This window comes from Ambystoma mexicanum, chromosome 2q (assembly GCF_040938575.1).
Source record: "Ambystoma mexicanum isolate Mex_15411 chromosome 2q, UKY_AmexF1_1, whole genome shotgun sequence".
Lineage (NCBI taxonomy): Eukaryota > Metazoa > Chordata > Amphibia > Caudata > Ambystomatidae > Ambystoma > Ambystoma mexicanum.
In genome coordinates this window covers 1480510170-1480527474 of record NC_090924.1, presented here as the reverse complement: position 1 = coordinate 1480527474, position 17305 = coordinate 1480510170, and the positions used below count along the sequence as shown (strand labels likewise).

General features: G+C 49.1%; 1 protein-coding gene across 3 annotated transcripts in view; it reads right to left on the bottom strand.

Annotated features, from left to right (window-relative positions):
* The window catches only part of LOC138570300 (NACHT, LRR and PYD domains-containing protein 3-like), a 348872-nt gene extending 331770 nt beyond the window's left edge, over positions 1-17102 (bottom strand). The window contains exon 1 of one of the 3 annotated variants that reach the window (XM_069649073.1): positions 16945-17102. In XM_069649073.1, coding sequence (XP_069505174.1) covers positions 16945-17050 — 106 coding nt within the window. In that variant the 5' untranslated portion in view covers positions 17051-17102. Of the gene's footprint in view, positions 1-16795; positions 16856-16944 lie in introns of those variants that run through there. The other 2 variants (XM_069649074.1, XM_069649075.1) reach the window with 2 other exon arrangements.
* Between the last annotated feature and the right edge of the window lie 203 nt (positions 17103-17305).

The window sequence follows — 17305 nt, the reverse complement described above, 5'->3', positions numbered from 1 at the left end:
GGCACTATTTTTTACTCGGGTGTGGTTCTAGGGACTTCTTACCTGGAGCTACTTTGGAGGCTATTTAAACCACACCCGAACAGCAGCCCATGCTTCGCGTTATTCTGCATCCAGCAGCGTAACGCTCACCGTGCCTGCAGTCAGCATCCAGTCTTCAGCCACGCCCGTCTCGAATCCAGAGCTCCTAGCAATAGAAGAAAGAAGAAGGAAAGGTTAGAAAACAGATATTTCAATCCTTACCTGAATTCCGGATCCATCACGTCTTCGAACTTGAAAAGGACATTATTCTACACGCGTCGCATCGCCAGCTGCAGCGCCGCGCCATACTCACCAGTCCTCACAGCATTTTTTGATCCGGCGCAGCCTCCATCATTTTCTCCACCGAATTCCACCATCTAGGGGACAAAAGAAACATAAGGTGAGCCGAGAGAGCCAACAAATACAACCTCTCCACCATAGACTTACCTGATTAACAACCGGAGGCATTATTCTGTAACAAACTTCTTACGCCGCACCTGTAAGGAGAGAGAAACCAGCAATTTAAACACACGCATCTTTTGCCAGATAGTGTTGGGTAATACAGACTCTTACCTGAACACCATCAGCTGCCACAAGACAATCTTCCCTTGGACCCAGCTGCAACACAAGAAAGGAATGTACAAGAGTGAACATCAGACATATTGAACTCTTTGAACTTTATACTTACGAGTTCTCGCCTGGAACCTCGGAGTCAATATTCATCCGGAACTCTTCCAACGCCTTCAAACCAGTAAAGTATCTGGTATCTACGCGCCCCTGCATTCCACGCAGGATGGAGAGCTCATCGTTTACAACCGTAAGGTGAGCTTACTGAAAGTGAATATTGGTGGTGATTAGTGTGGAGAACAGTGGGGTGCCATTACTAAAATCCACGGGTGGCTAAATCCCTTTCTCCACTTGCAGGAGAATACTTCTACGGGTCAAGTAGACAAGATTAGGCGGTCCAGTCCAGTCTGTCATCTCTGCACTATGCTTCACGTTGGAGGAGGTCGCAGCTGTCCGGGTCCGATCGACGCCCCTGTGGGAGCCAGGTGAGCATAACACACATCTACGCAACATGTTCATCAACACGGCTGACACAGAAATAAAGACATTAATCAAAACCATCCCACCAGCAGAACACACTGATTTTGCAGCCTTGATAACAGCCCTGAACAAACGACTGGTCATAGCACCCAACAGGGACTATGAAAGGTACATGTTTAATCAATGCACCCAACACAGTGATGAAACGGTAGATGAATTCATCACTAGTCTCCAAATCAAAGGGGCACACTGCCAATTCGACGCATTTTCTCTAGAAGAGGCCATTCGCCTAAGAGTAATTGAAGGGTGCCTTTCACCCACATTGAAAAAGCAACTTCTCAAGAAACCCCTCACCATTGAAGAAGTTAGCGAAATGGACAGAATCCTCGAAAGGGTTGACACACAAGCCACCCAAATTACCAGCACAACATCACTCAAGCAAGAAAGAAACAATGTGATAGCGGCGGTCCACACAGGTAGCACCAGAGTGAGTGAAGGGACCAGCAGGCTAAACTACACATTGACACCTCGCATGCAAAGACAATGATACAGGTGTGGAATTACTTTTCCCCATGCTGGATCATGCCCTGCACTCACCCAAAAGTGTGGAAACTGCGGCAGGGAAGGACATTTTCAATCTGTCTGCGGGGAAGGAAGGCCTTTCCCCACACCACGGACAACCTCATCACTGCAGTACAAATCGCTCCAGAGCACATCTCCAAGTCACTCGTACCAGATATGCCCGTACCAACAAGGATCAAGGAGGTATGTGAGAGTAATAAAAGAACTTTATCCGTAGGATGAAACTCAGGAATATGAGCCACCAGAACTAAGCTCACGGATTCATGATGAGTATGATAGCCCACCTCCATCACGACCAAGTTCCCACGCTATGTCACAAGTGGGTCAAGACTATGAGAGTGATCACTGTGGCCTGTACGCACAAGACAAATTCGTGAGCCTCATCATGGATGAGGACGAGGCACGAGAAGCACCAAGACTACCAGTAGACATCTGTGACAAATGGTTCTGTTTCCTCATTGACTCAGGGGCCACAATAAACATTATGGGGGAAAAAGAATTCAAACAACTCCAAAACAAGCCCCTACTAACGCAGAAGACATCCAGGATATTCCAGTGGGGTGCTGACACTCCTCTACACAGTGTGGGGTCTTTCAAAAGATGGCTCATCCATGGGAATAAGTCAGCCACCACCATAATACACGTAATTAGCAGCCCGACTAAAGGGCGCTGTTTGCTCAGCTACAAAACAGCTTCTTGCCTCAGCCTAATCAACATGCATGTACAGGAAGGTGACATCATCAGCTCGACAGTACCTCGATGTGAAACCCAAGGACACATATGCAAAATGGATCAGGCTCCATTCATGACCCCTACCATCACAAAGGATGACACCCTGAAGGAGTTTCCATGTCTATGTCAAGGCCTACGCAAAATGAAGGGCCCACCGGTCAAGCTGCACATTGACCTGGCAGTTCATCCGGTCCCACAACACCTGCACAGAATTGGGTTCCACCTCCAAGAAGCGGTCTCGACAGAACTACACCAACTTCTACGGGATGACATAATTGAACCAGCCACAGGGCCGACACCATGGGTCTCTGTGCTTGTGATCGTCCCGAAAGAAGGAGGCCGCCTACGACTGTGTGTAGACATGAGAGTGGCCAACACAACCATGCAAAGGAAACGTAATCCAGGTCCCAAGATTGAGGACATGATAGTTTAACTGAACAAAGCTGTTGTCTTTTCAAAATTAGATCTTTGGGATATCGTCTGCGGCAGAAATCTTCCATGAAACCATCAGGCAGATCATCCGATCTGTAAAAGGGACTTTGAACTATAGCGATGACATCATTGTGTTCAGGAAGATTCGCAAACAACATGATGAAGCACTCTGCGCTGCCTGCACAGCAGTACAAGAAGCAGGAATGACTCTTAACCTTCAGAAGTGTCGATTCAGTAAGTCCAAACCCAAATTCTTTGGACACATCTTCTCAGCTGAAGGGATGACCCCTGGTACAGACAAAGTCTCCACCATCTTTCACCTGGAAAAACCTGAACAGGCAGCCAATGTAAGATCATTTCTGGGGATGGCTGGATATTGCGCCCGATACGTACCCCACTTTGTCACCATCACTGAACCCCTAAGATGCCTATTGCAAAAAGAAGCCCCATTTGCTTGGACAGATGAGTGTCAAAGTGCTTTTGACACCATTAAACAAGCTCTTGCCGAAGCCCAGAAACTCACCTACTTTGACCCTGCCTGGCACACTGAAATTGTCGTAGATGCCAGCCCAGTGGGTCTAGGGGGCCATCCTTGCACAAACCAGTGGCCAGGATACACACCCAAGGCATGTAGTAGCCTACGCCAGTAGGGCATTGGCTCCCCCTGAATCAGCACACTCCTAGGCAGAGAAGGAAAGCCTGGGCCTGTGAACATTTGCACAACTTCATTATTGGAAAAAAATTCACACTCATCACGGACCATCAGGCACTGCTATCCCTCTTCGGGAATCCCAGAACAAAATTTCGCCTGAGAATCGAAAGAGGGGGAATTTGCCTGCAAGAATATGATTTTGAGCTCATTCACAGACCAGGGGGCGAGAACAACCCCGCTGATTATCTGTACATGCACCAGACTGGCAAACCAGTCTCAAGACCCGGTGACACTGAATACGTAAGCTACGTAACAGCCAATGCATTACCCCCAGCCATTTCCCTTGAAACCATTGCCTCAGCCTCAGCAGCGGATCCTTCCATGGCTTTAGTCTTAAGCCTGATGGAGAACAAGTGAAAGCAATTCCGCCGAGCAGTCCAGAGATACCCAGGCGCATGCAGAGACGAGCTTGAGAGACTTACCAGAATACATACGGAACTGGCAGTACAAGACAAATCCATTGTACTGAGGGGATGTCTGCTAGTCATACCAGTGACACTGAGGTCAGATGTCATCAAGACAGCCCACAAAGTTCACAGGGTTGCCGAGAACACAAAAAGACAACTCAGATGCCATGCTGGTTCCCCTTCATGGATGATATGGTCGACCGGTGGGTGAAGAACTGTACAGTCTGTCAATGCACTGCAAAAGCGGAACCCCCAGTGCCACTGAGAGTAAACAAAATCCCAGACCACTCCTGGGAACGAGTCACAATAGACTTCTATGGTCCACTTCAGTCAGGAGAGTACTTGCTGCTTTTCATTGACAAACACTCCAGGTTCCCCATCGTAAAGAAGGAGAAATCCAGGGCCTTTGCCCATGTAGCCGCCACGTTCGATGAAGTCATCAGCAAATGTGGGATCCTGAACACAATAAAGTCGGACAATGGGCCACCCTTCAGTGGAAACGAATTCAGAGTATTCGCAAAACACATGGGATTTATTCATCAAAGGGTCACGCCACGCTGGCCTCAAGCCAACGGGATCGCAGAAAGATTCATGGCGTCAATCAAAAAGACAATGCAAAGAGCACGCATCAAGGGATCAGACCCCCATCAGGCACTGTGTAGAATGCTAAGAGACTATCGGAACACACCCCATGAGGCCATTAACAATCCCCATCCGAACCCATGATGAAATATCAAGTCAGAACCAGAAATGTCAACAACCCAACAAGCTGGCCTGAACCGGATCGAGAGGTTATCCGGAGGGATGATGAACGAAAGGAGAAAGTCAGACTACAGACAGACAAAGAAGGAGAGCCCAAACAAAGGAGTTCCAAGTAGGAGATGAAGTCTGGGTCCAACAAAATGTGAACAAGAAAACGGACTCACAGTTTTGCACTAGAGCCACTACAGGTTGTGGCCATAAATGGGACAATGATAACAGCAGCAAATGACTTAAAGGAGGTGACCAGAAACAGCTTGCTGCGTAAGCATGTCATGAGAGGAGAGGAAGAGAGACATCCGCCTGTTGACCCTGACCCTGAACACTATGACATACATGACGAGGAGTGGGCTCCCCTCGAACCACAGGTTCCACGTCAGTCGGACCCATTCGGCAATACTGATCGTGGCTCAAGTCAAGAGCCGTGAGGACGACCCCAGAGTCATCAAGAGACCCCCAAGACTAGTAGAAGAGTGTTAAGAAGCAGTTGAAGAAGTTAAGTTAAATTCCTTGCAAGGACATTTGTCTGGGGTTGTTGTTGCGGGGGACTGTCCCTTTAAGACAGTCCTCCCGAGGAAGCGTCATGGTAGGAAGTGACGCAGAGGGGAAGGGGAGTGAGAGGGAGGGAGGAGCAAAGGGAAGTTACAGTTAGTTCGAATAAAGCAGTTGTTAATCCCTACGCTCCCTATGTCCGTTTATTATTTACAAGGCCTTGCCTGCTAACACTAACATGGTCAGATTATTTGAAACGTTGGAAGCCAACTAAAAAAATAATTAAGTAAAAGAATTGATCTCTGGGATTGGGGGAACATTTCTCCCATTTAACCACATTGAGGAGCATAGACTCGTTACCCAAGTGGGCAGGGCCCACATTTCAAACATTCCAGCCCAAAGCCAGGCAGAGCGTGCTCGGGGAAGTGGGCTTTACAATGTGAACATCAGCAGCTTGAAGGGTCGAATGTGCTTATGCTTGAAATACGTCTTGAAATCTGCCCCTGCCCAGTACCAGTCTCAGCCAGCATCTCACCCTGGACCCCAAGCACCCTCCCAGAGAGCATCATTTATTCAGGTGGGGGCTTTCTACTTCTGGGCAGGATGTCGCCCTGAGACCTGGACTCCATGGGGCACCCAGATTGAGAGCAATGACTGTGCTATCGGAAACCACTCACTCTGCTGACAGCAAAGAATGGGCGACACCCCAATCCCTGAGCCCTTAAATGGTAGCATGGTTGCAGCCTCATTTCCATGGGGTTTAGATCTCTTGCCAGTAGCTCCTCTACCTCATCCAGAAACAAGCTCTCATACCTCTTCCTGGCAAATCCGGCAGGAACGGAAGAGAGAAGATATCCTATCAACTGATGAATTAAGTCATACACAACAGGTGCTGATGGCAGCTCTTACGATTTCCCTCTCCCCCTTAACTAGATTATAGGAAGCCATTAGCAATCCACTCTAATTGCCAAGCTCCAGTCTAAAAGGAACGACCTGGAAGGTTTTGCAGTTAAGGTTGAGGAGGGATTGAATCAAGAAGAGGAAGTCTCCCTGCCGTGGCGAAACCGCCTATGTGATATGGTGAGGAGAGAGTCCAGCGATAGATTGCTCCTAATGGATGCAATTCTGGAGATTGCAAGTGGATGAGGACGCAATGGAAAGGAGCCCAGGCAGGAAAGACGAACATTGGCCAACTTAAATCCCGTAGAGCCGATTGCCGGTAACGAAGAAGCAGAGGTGGCCAAAGTGAGGATGACCATTAAATGCCGAGGCAAGGCACGGCAAAGGAAACTAATATGTTCTCGATTTTAAAGTCGGGGTCCACCCAGGAGGTGGTGGTGGTATTTAAGGACCCTCGAAAGGGGGATGGGAATTTGCAGAAAACTCGCACCAAAAATATTGCAAAGGAAAAGGAAATCCAATGGGTCCAGAGCCTTTCTCAGAAATATAAGAACTCCACTGTTCCTTGACCTGAGACAGTCATCCCAACGTCCGAGGAAGGAGCTGGTGCTGACACACGAGGCGCTGCAACTGATTAAATTGACCGCACCTATTCATGACTCGAAAAATAGTGAAGTGGTTGAGATGAAGGAGCTGATGTCTGAGTGACCTGCTGGAAATGATGGATCGAGAAGATGATGATGAGGGCTGGGACAACTTGGGCAGTTCTGAATGGGCGGAAATTGAAAGACAAGTTAGTCAAAGCTGCCCAAGTCATACTAAACTCATGGCCAAGATCAAGCATCCTACTGGGGCGTAAAAGGAAAGACCATTCAAGACAATGGAAGCACAAAGAGCAGCACTGAATGAACTACAATTGAAGCGCACTCAGTCCTTTGCGAAAAAACCTGCTAATGAGACCAACAAGAAATGGCCTCTGAAAACACAGGAAAGAGTAACGAAGCATCCTGACTCAGAACAATCCGCAGCAAAGAGAGATCTAAAGGTTTCCTTGGAGAGAATAATAGCCGACCCTAATAACAGGCCCTAATTCCCCAATTCTGAATCAGCGAAATGTCCTGAAACCTTTGCACAATATTCCTGCGCTCAGACAGATAAGTACTGAGGACATCAGGGTGCTGGAAATTGTGATAGAGATGGACTGGCTGATTCTCGACGTGGATTCATCAGCAACTAAGAAAAATCTGCTAGCCCAGAGTGACAAATTGCTTCCTTTGGGTTATGAATTGAGTGATCATCAGGAGAAATGATTGGCTGGTAAAAATGAGGGCTGATTCTCATGAAGGTGGTAAGTAGCGAAAACGTAGCAGGAGGCATTAGCGACCTTTTCGCTACTTAATACCTATTCTGAAGGTGTCGCATTTTTCCGAAGTCGGAATGAATGCGACACTTTTGGAATATGGGCGCCGTTTGCGAGGAAGGGCTGTAAACCGACCTAGCAACCGCCACTTTTGTTAGGTAGAATTTTACATGCTAAATATTGTGCCATTACTACACTTGTTTAAGGCGGAAGCCGGTCCACGTTGGTAAAGGCCCACGGGGGATAAGGCCCTGGTTGCGCCTGTTAGCGCACTGGGGCGCGCCACTAATCCCCGCACCCTGCCAGGCTCCATCGGTAGGTTCCTATTTTTAACTTAACACACGCCCGCCTTTTCCACACCTCTGAACACTGAACTTACGTCCTTCCTTCACTCATCTGATTCGCCGTCGCTCACTGGAAAAAAAACTTTTAACAAACGCTTCATGCCCCCACTACACCATGCCTGACACAGTACATGCCTCTCATCACGCTATTTAAAATATGGATTGTGATTGCCCTGTGCCCCCACTGCTCCACGCCTCTAGCCCAGTCTATACTGCCCTCTCACGTTGTGAAAAATAATGACTGTGATCCCACTGTTCCTAGCCCAGTCGGTGCCTAATATTACACCATGAAAGATATTGACTGCGATTGCTCTGTGCCTAGCCCAGTCGGTGCCTAATATTACACCATGAAAGATATTGACTGCGATTGCTCTGTGCCTAGCCCAGTCGGTGCCTAATATTACACCATGAAAGATATTGACTGCGATTGCTCTGTGCCTAGCCCAGTCGGTGCCTAAGATATTGACTGTGATTGCCCTGAAATATATTGATTGCAATTGCCCTGAAAAATATTGATTGTGATTGCTCTGTGACCCCACTGCACCGCGCCTAGGCCTTCACTCTCTGCTCTCTCACACTATGCACCAATCCTTGTATCGATAGCGTTAGTGCACTACCCTTACCCACAAATGTATCCATTCACAACTCTCAGACCAGCTCATCCACACACTCCCGGTAGCACCTTCTTACAACTCCTCATCTTCTCCTTAACCCTCCTCTTAGCCTCTCTATGGCTCCCAATTACAATGCCTCCCACATATACACACCTCTCGCCACTACCTCTTCAGCATCCAACTACCTCAGCCAAGGCCACCTTGCCCTGCTACAACTCTACCAAACCAATTGGTCATGTCACCCTACACACACGGCTCTCCAGGCTCAGGGCACCCTCAGAGCCTAACTCGCACCACAGCCTCCCTCTCACTACTAATGACAGGAATCTCTGTCGATGCTCACGCACCCCCACCGCATTTCTACACCCCCCACTACTAAGAGAGGGGTTTGGGTGGATGTATGGGGAATAGAGGGTTAGGGTGGGTGCTGGGGGAATACAGTGGGTAGGGTGGGTGTCGCTAGAGAGGTGTTAGGGTGGGTATATGGGGAATAGAGGGTTAGGGTGGGTGCTGGGGGAATACAGTGGGCAGGGTGGGTGGGCTAGAGAGAGTGGTTAGGGAGGATGTATGGGGAATAGAGGGTTAGGGTGGCTGCTTGGGGGAATACAGTGGGTAGGGTGGGTGGGGCTAGAGAGAGGGGTTGGGGTGGGTGCATGGGGAATAGAGGGTTAGGGTGGCTGCTTGGGGGAATACAGTGGGTAGGGTGGGTGAGGCCAGAGAGAGGGGTTGGGGTGGGTGGGGCTAGAGAGAGGGGTTGGGGTGGGTGCATGGGGAATAGAGGGTTAGGGTGGCTGCTTAGGGGAATACAGTGGGTAGGGTGGCTGGGGCTAGTGAGGGGCTAGGGTTGGTGTATGGAGGGATAGAAGGTTATGTTGGTTGGGGTTAGAGAGGGGTTAGGGTGGGTGTATGGAGGAATAGAAGGTTATGTTGGTTGGGGTTAGAGAGGGGTTAGGGTGGGTGTATGGAGGAATAGAGGGTTAGGGTGGCTGCTTGGGGGAATACAGTGGGTAGGGTGGGTAGGGCTAGGGAGGAGGGTTAGGGTGGGTGTATGGAGGAATAGAGGGTTATGTTGGTTGGGGTTAGAGAGGGGTTAGGGTGGGTGTATGGGGAAGAGAGGATAGGGAGGCTGGGGTTAGAGAGGGGTTAGGGTGGGTGTATGGGGAATAGAGGGTTGGGGTGGGTGTATGGAGGAATAGAGGGTTAGGGTGGCTGCTTGGGGGAATACAGTGGGTAGGGTGGGTAGGGCTAGGGAGGAGGGTTAGGGTGGGTGTATGGAGGAATAGAGGGTTATGTTGGTTGGGGTTAGAGAGGGGTTAGGGTGGGTGTATGGGGAAGAGAGGATAGGGAGGCTGGGGTTAGAGAGGGGTTAGGGTGGGTGTATGGAGGAATAGAGGGTTATGGTGGCTGCTTGGGGGAATACAGTGGGTAGGTGTTAGGGAGAACCTTTTGAGACCCCCAGCAACTTTGCTACCTAGGAAGAGTGTGAGCCTTTTTTCCCACTCTTCCATGTATTTTGTGTGCGTTTTACTTTTGTGTTCTTTGGTTATGGAGTTTTAAAACAACTCCATAGGCATCATCTATTTCTGTGTGTCACACAGCACCTTCAGTGCAGTGGCACAGGGGTGTCTTTCAGACTCTCCAAGATTTAAATACCTTCTCTGGGACCGACTACCGTCTCCCAGAGCATGTAAAGTTAAATTGACTTTGCTAGTCACTTTAAATTTATAGACCCAGCACACACTATTTTACTATAGAGTGCTGGAGGGATGGCCTAGCTTCCCCTGAGTCAAAACACTCATGAAACAGTTAAGTGTTACTCTTTCCTAATTTAAATGGCTGGTAGTAGAGGATTAGATCAAATTATCATGATTTTTCCTGACCGCTAACAACGGTAGCTAAAAATCAGGTCAGCCATGTTTTTGAATATGGCACCCTAGACCTATCTGTAAAAACAGACTCTGGTCATCTTTTTTCGCCATTTCTTTTAGGAAAAGTCCTTCTTGTGTTTGTGTCTGCGCGCCAAACCAAGGTTGGTCCCTTTGTTCGTTGGCCTTTGGCGGGCTTCAGTGTGGAAGCCCTCATCTGGCGCCTGTGTGTCTGGGGGGGAGAGGATGTGAGGGAGGTGCCCAAAACTCGCTGTGCTTAGTCTTCTGGGAGACATGAATGCACTCTGGTGTGATTGGCCGGCTGCTTGTCCGGCAAGGACAGCCACCCTGCTGTGTGAATGACAGCCAGGCTGGAATGAATGGGGGAAAACTGTTTAAAAGCAGGTCTCTGGGACTTGGAAAGCAGAGTCGACCACTGGAACGAAAACCGAAGACAAGCTGAAGGAAGAGGACTGCTGCAACTCCTGGACGACCGGTGAAGCCCTGCTGCAGGTACGAATTGCCTCAAACTCCAATCGACAGAGAAGCCCTTCAAGGTTAACTTCTTTTCTTGAGTTTGGTGGGAACAACCAATTCGTAAGCCACCTGGACACCATCCCCATCTGGTCGAATTTACATCAGAGTGCTGTTGAAAACCTGATAGCCAGTGGGAAGGAAACCAGCTTGTGGACTTTAAGGCACTCACATCTTAAACCGACGTCTTGCCTCATCCCTGGGCAGTGCAGGAACCTCCCGACGTCCTCCTTCTTGTCCCCATGACTGAAGCTCAGGAACAGCGAGATCTGCTCGAACTGCCAGGAACAATTGCCTCAGCTACAGCTCTTCTTCACTAAAAAAGGTAGTGTGCAAAACACGGTCCGGAAATCTTTTCGGCCATTGCTAAAGTTTGTGGAACTTTGCTCAACTTCGAAGGCTTGTCCTTCCCTAAACATTCATAAAACGTTTCGCCTAGACAAATTCATCTAAACTCTGTGGCAAAGACTTAACCGTTACTACCAGAACTGTGCTATCCAATACAAAGACTCTGAACCATTGGCTTTGGCCCAGGCCTATGAGATGAATTGCTGGTTGTAGTATACTGTAACCCTTTCCCCTACCTTTGAATGCATTTGTGCTGTTCATTCGAATTACCTTATTATAGTATAGCCTCATTACGAGTATGGTGGTAGGCATGCCGCTTTTAGCTTTCAGCAGCATGGCTACCCCCATACCGGGTACCAGGTTCCTGGAATGGGGAAATACCGGGCCATTCCGACCTTGGAGGGCCTGGTAATTCCATTTCCCGGGACCCAGACCCGGTACATCCCCATTCCCATTTGAGCCCCCATAGGGCTCAATGGGAATGGGGAGGATGCTAACAACGGGCCTGTTAATGACAGGCCCGTTGTTAGCATCGTGGTCTGCTAGCGGATCCCGCTAAGGAAGCCTGGTTTTACCAGACGTCGTTAGCGGGACCCACAAGCAGACCTCGTAATGAGGCGGTAGAGTGTTAATGGCACCGGCAGCTCTACCAGCGCTGTGAACCCTCTACCGCCTGGGTCGTTGTCTTTTTACCCCTTTTTAAAGTATATGAAGTGCCATTTTGCTCCCACTTCAGGAGAGCTAAACTTGTTCATTTACTTATCGGTTGCGTATTTGCGGTTTATTGTGGTGTAATGTTAGGGTGGAGAAGGGTTAGGGTGGGTGTATGGGGAATAGAGGGTTAGGGTGGCTGCTTGGGGGAATACAGTGGGTAGGGTGGGTGGGGTTAGAGAGGGGTTAGGGTGGGTGCTGGGGGAATATATTGGGTAGGGTGGGTGGTGCTAGAGAGAGTGGTTAGGGTGGGTATATGGAGGAATAGAGGGTTAGGGTGGCTGCTTGGGGGAATACCGTGGGTCGGGTGGGTGGGGCTAGAGAGTGGTTAGGGTGGGTGTATGGATGAATAGAGGGTTAGTGTGGCTGCTTGGGGGAATACAGTGGGTAGGGTGGGTGGGGCTAGAGAGAGGGGTTAGGGTGGGTGTATGGGGAATAGAGGGTTAGGGTGGCTGCTGGGGGAATAGAGGGGTAGGGTGGCAGCTTGGGGGATAGAGGGTTGGGGTGGCTGGGTGGGGGCACAGAGCGTGGGTTTAAGGCTGGTGGGAGTGAAGAGAGAGGGATATGGTGGGTGGGTGTAGAGAGAGTGGGCTTGGGAGAGAGTGGGGAAGGGTGGGAAGGAGTAGAGAGAGTGGGGGGTGGGTGCTGGTAAAGAGTGTGGGGGTAGGTGGGGTAGAGGCAAGATGGGTCAGAGAGAATGTATGGGAATAGAGGGTTGGGTGGGTGCTTTGGGGAATAGAGTGGGTAGGGCTAGAGAGAGAAGGTAGGGTGGGTGGGGAGAATAGGGGTTTGGGTGGTCAAAAGAACGAGGGAGTATGGCAGGTGGGAGTGAAGAGAGAGTGGGTTGGGGAGACAGAGATGGAAGTGTAATATAAATGCTTGGTAGCTGTAGCGCCTTGAAGAACTGCTCATGACGCACCTCCTTGCCATGTGTGACAGTTAAAGTGAGCAACACAAGGTGTGTATCATGTAAAGAGTTCTTTATATCCGTGTTGTCTGCTCTCCTGACATGCACAGAAATGAAGTCATGAATGACAGCAACTGCACACGGAACCTGCATGCATGTCCTGATCATTCCTCTTCCATTGCATGTCTGAAATTGGAGAACCATAAAAAACTCCAACCTAACTGAACTCCTAGAACTCAGCAAACCACAAGCATCAACCATGGAAGAAACAGACCTAGACAAAAAAGTTGCACTACTTCATACCTGGATCTCACCAACCCTAGACGACATCGCCAAAGAAAAGCCCTTCACCCCATCACGTAAGAAAACTACAGCTAATTGGTTCACCCCACTACTCAACCGAAAACTAGAATCTGAATGGAGGACCAACAACACCACTGCAAACAAATTGAAATTCCTACACCAGATCCGCTCATGTAAAAAGGAAATACAAAAAGCGAAGAGGAAACATTACGACAACCGAATCTTCAGAGCACCAAACGCTCAAAAAGAACTATTCAAAATCATAAACGAAATAAAAAACCCACCGGGCTGCAATAACACGCCAATTCCATCGATCAAACTCTGTGAGGACCTCGGAGACCACTTCAAAAACAAAATAACCTCCATCCAACACACCATACAAAACAGACCAAGCGATCACAGCTCAAACCCTACCGACACTGACGAGGAACATGCAAACAAGCTCCAAAACTTCCCAGAAATATCAGTTGAGGCTTTCGTCAAACTGGTAAACCAAAGCAATAAATCAGGCTCTCCTGAAGACCCTTGCCCCCCGGACCTATACAAAACAATTCTCAAACAAAGAACCCCCATGGAATATCACAGGAACCTCCTCAATCTCAACAGGTAAAGTACCACAGGCCTTCAAATCAGCCTGCATCAAGCTGCTTCTCAAAGACACAACAGGAAACGTAAAGGACTTATCCAACTACAGACCCATATGCAACATACCCTACATAGCCAAACTGCTAGAAACGTACGTCTACCAAATAACCCAAGATTTCATAGAAGAGCATTGCCTACTAGAACAGGCACAAGTTGGTTTCAGACCCATGAGAGGAACAGAATCAGCTCTCCTCTCAATATGGGACGACCTAAAAACAAACGCAGACTCGGACAACAGTACCGCCCTGACTCTCCTTGATCTGTCTGTAGCCTTCGACACTGTCAACCACGCCATCCTCATAAAGAGATTAGAAGGACTAGGGATAACAGACACTGCCCTACTATGGATCAAATCCTTCCTAACAAACAGAACCGAAACTGTATGGATGAAACCTTTTAAATCCAAACCCAGAGACACCACGTGCGGAGTACCACAAGGATCCTCCTTCTCACCGCTTCTATTCCACATCTACATGTACCTATTAATCAAACTCATCAAAAAACACGGCCTCACATGCTACAACTACGCTGACGATACTAAAATAATCTTCAACATACAAGATACCCAAGAAGAAAACACCACACTAGAGAATTTTCTCCGCAACATATTCAACTGGATGAACCTCAACCATCTCAAAATCATCCCGGGCAAAACAGAGATAATGATCGTTTCAAAAAAAGGAGGAGACATCAACTACATCCCCTGGCCAAGAGAGCTCGGCACCACACCAGAACCATCATCAACTGTAAAAAACCTAGTGGTCCTAATGGATAACAACCTGACTCTGGAGCCACAAATAAACTCGGTAATCAAGAAATGTTTCTTCCTCCTGCTAGCAGCAAAAAGGATCCTACCGTTCCTGTCGTTCGCCAACAAAACACTTACCATCATCGCTCTGATCATGTCCAGAGTAGACTATGCCAATACCCTATACCTGGGCATGCTCGAACGACTTCTAAAAAAAACTATAATGCATACAAAATACAGCAGCCAGACTCCTCCTCAAGCTACCCAGAAGAGAACACATCACACCTGGGCTAAAAATACTACACTGGCTACCACTAAAACAGCGAATAAAGTTCAAGTCCATGTGCATCACGCACAGAGCAATACACAAACAAGGCACACAATTCCTAAGCGACAAACTACGCCTACATCAACCGACAAGAACACTAAGATCAAGCACCGACATACGCCTGGAACCAAAACCCTACAACAGGAAAAACCTTGGAGGATCCTCTTTCTCTCACCAGGCACCCAAAACCTGGAACGACCTACCTAAGAATATACAGACCACAACAAACCACCTAGCATTCAGGAAACTCCTCAAATCATGGCTCTTTGCAGCGTAACCACAACGGAGACGCACTAGAATGCGCAGACATTAAAACAACGATGAAAATAACTCCAACCTCGGCCTCTATCAAATCGGACAAACACTCAAACCAAAGAACCAACCACTCGACAGAGCATAAAATATCATGGAAAATAGCCACTAATGGAAGGCTCCAGAGACTGATCACATACTTAGACCCAGATAAAGCCCTCTAGTGACTAGTAAGTCGCCCACTTGTAAGTACCGTACGCTAAACGTGAAGACTAGCACAGGCCACACTTAGAATTGTGGACAATTGGCCTACGTCGCGTCTAGATAGGATCAATTGAAGGATAACATGTCCGCGCCTAGATGAAACTTGAATGATAGCAGGTGCCACACTTAGAATCGTGAACACCAGCCTGCGCCGCATCCAGATTAAGGTAGGAATGTTAGCATGCCCACACCTAGACAGATTTCTAAACACTAGCCTGCGCCGCACCTAGAAAAGACTGTGAATGTAGGCATGCCCACATGTGAAGGCCAACAAGTGCCACACTTAGACAAAACTGTGAATGTTAACATGTTAGAGGTCAGGTAACCCACTAACCAATATAAGCTCAAACTCTGCATACTTATCTCACTCAAAAAGCTCACACAACCATCTCTCGCACAACAAGCCGCACGCACTTCACAACACTGCAACAACACATAAGCCGGAGCAACAGCACACGCAGACCGACACCGATCCAATACCCGCACCAAAGCTCAGCACCCGGTGTATACCGAGTTGAAGCTGCCAACAGAACACCACTCCTCCCACTATCCTACTCCCTCTTCACCCTACTAACCCATCCCACCTTATCGTTTACAGATCCGCCAGAGCTCCTGGGGACCAATTCCGTTGGTGACGGTGCGCAGTACAAATACCTTTAACATTTAACATTGAACATGTTGCTGGTAGCATGTACATTCCGTCACGTGCCCTTATTATGCAATGTCTGCTTTTTATAAGTAAACTCGAGAAGACATTATTACTGTAGACCTTGAAATTCAATAATTTGAGCCAAAGTGTGTGATCCTGTTCACCCCGTCTTCACACCCCCTCTCCGACCCCCCCCCTCAATAATTCCGACCCTCCCAGCACCCCCCACCCCCAACTTTTTGCATGCAACCAGAGTAACTGGTTACTTTCCCCCCACTTCGACCACTGCCAAAACCAATGAGTAATTGGAGGGGGGGGGGGCACTTGCACCTCTTCCGGGGGGAGGCACATCGAGGCTGCTTAAAACCTTATTTCCTGCAATCAAAAGAGAGTATATAAAGTGTAAACCCACACCCTGAATGGGGGGTGGAGGGGTGGGCTGCGATGGGACAGAGGAGCCCCGATGCACGGCTGAGTCACACTGAGCAGCACTCACACTAAAAGCACTAAAATGGGAAGCACTCACACCGAGCACCACTCAGAGGCAGCACTGCCACTGGGCAGCACTCACCGTGAGCAGCTCTCAGAGACCACTCCCAACGGACAGCACTCACCCTGAGCCCCTCTCAGAGACCACTCCCAACGGACAGCACTCACCCTGAGCCCCTCTCAGAGACCACTCCCAACGGACAGCACTCACCCTGAGCCCCTCTCAGAGACAATACAGACAATACTCCCACTGAGCAGCACTCACCGTGAGCACCTCTCAGAGACAATACTCCCACTGGGCAGCACTCACCGTGAGCACCTCTCAGAGACCACTCCCAACGGACAGCACTCACCGTGAGCCCCTCTCAGAGACAATACTCCCAACGGGCAGCACGCACACTAAACAGCACTCACAGTGAGCACCTCTCAGAGACAGCACTTCCACTGGGCAGCACTCACAGTGAGCACCTCTCAGAGGCCACTCCCACTGGGCAGCACTCACCGTGAGCCCCTCTCAGAGACAGTACTCCCAACGGACAGCACTCACCGTGAGCCCCTCTCAGAGACAATCCTCCCAACGGGCAGCACGCACACTGAGCAGCACTCATATCACGGCACCAGGAAACAGGAAGCTCTGCAGCCCGGCGGGGGCAGGGGGAGGGAATCACACAGCCTGCGCCTCCCTGCAGCACGCCTAGCATTTCACAACACACAGTCCAGTGCTCCCTCCCCGGGCAGAAGCCTGTACAGGGTCTCCGCCTCACTCCTGATCACACAGGTAAATCCCAGCAGTGCACACTCCTGGCCGCCTCCCTCGTGCAACACTGATGACGTCATCGTGTATGCAGATAAGCAGCACTCTG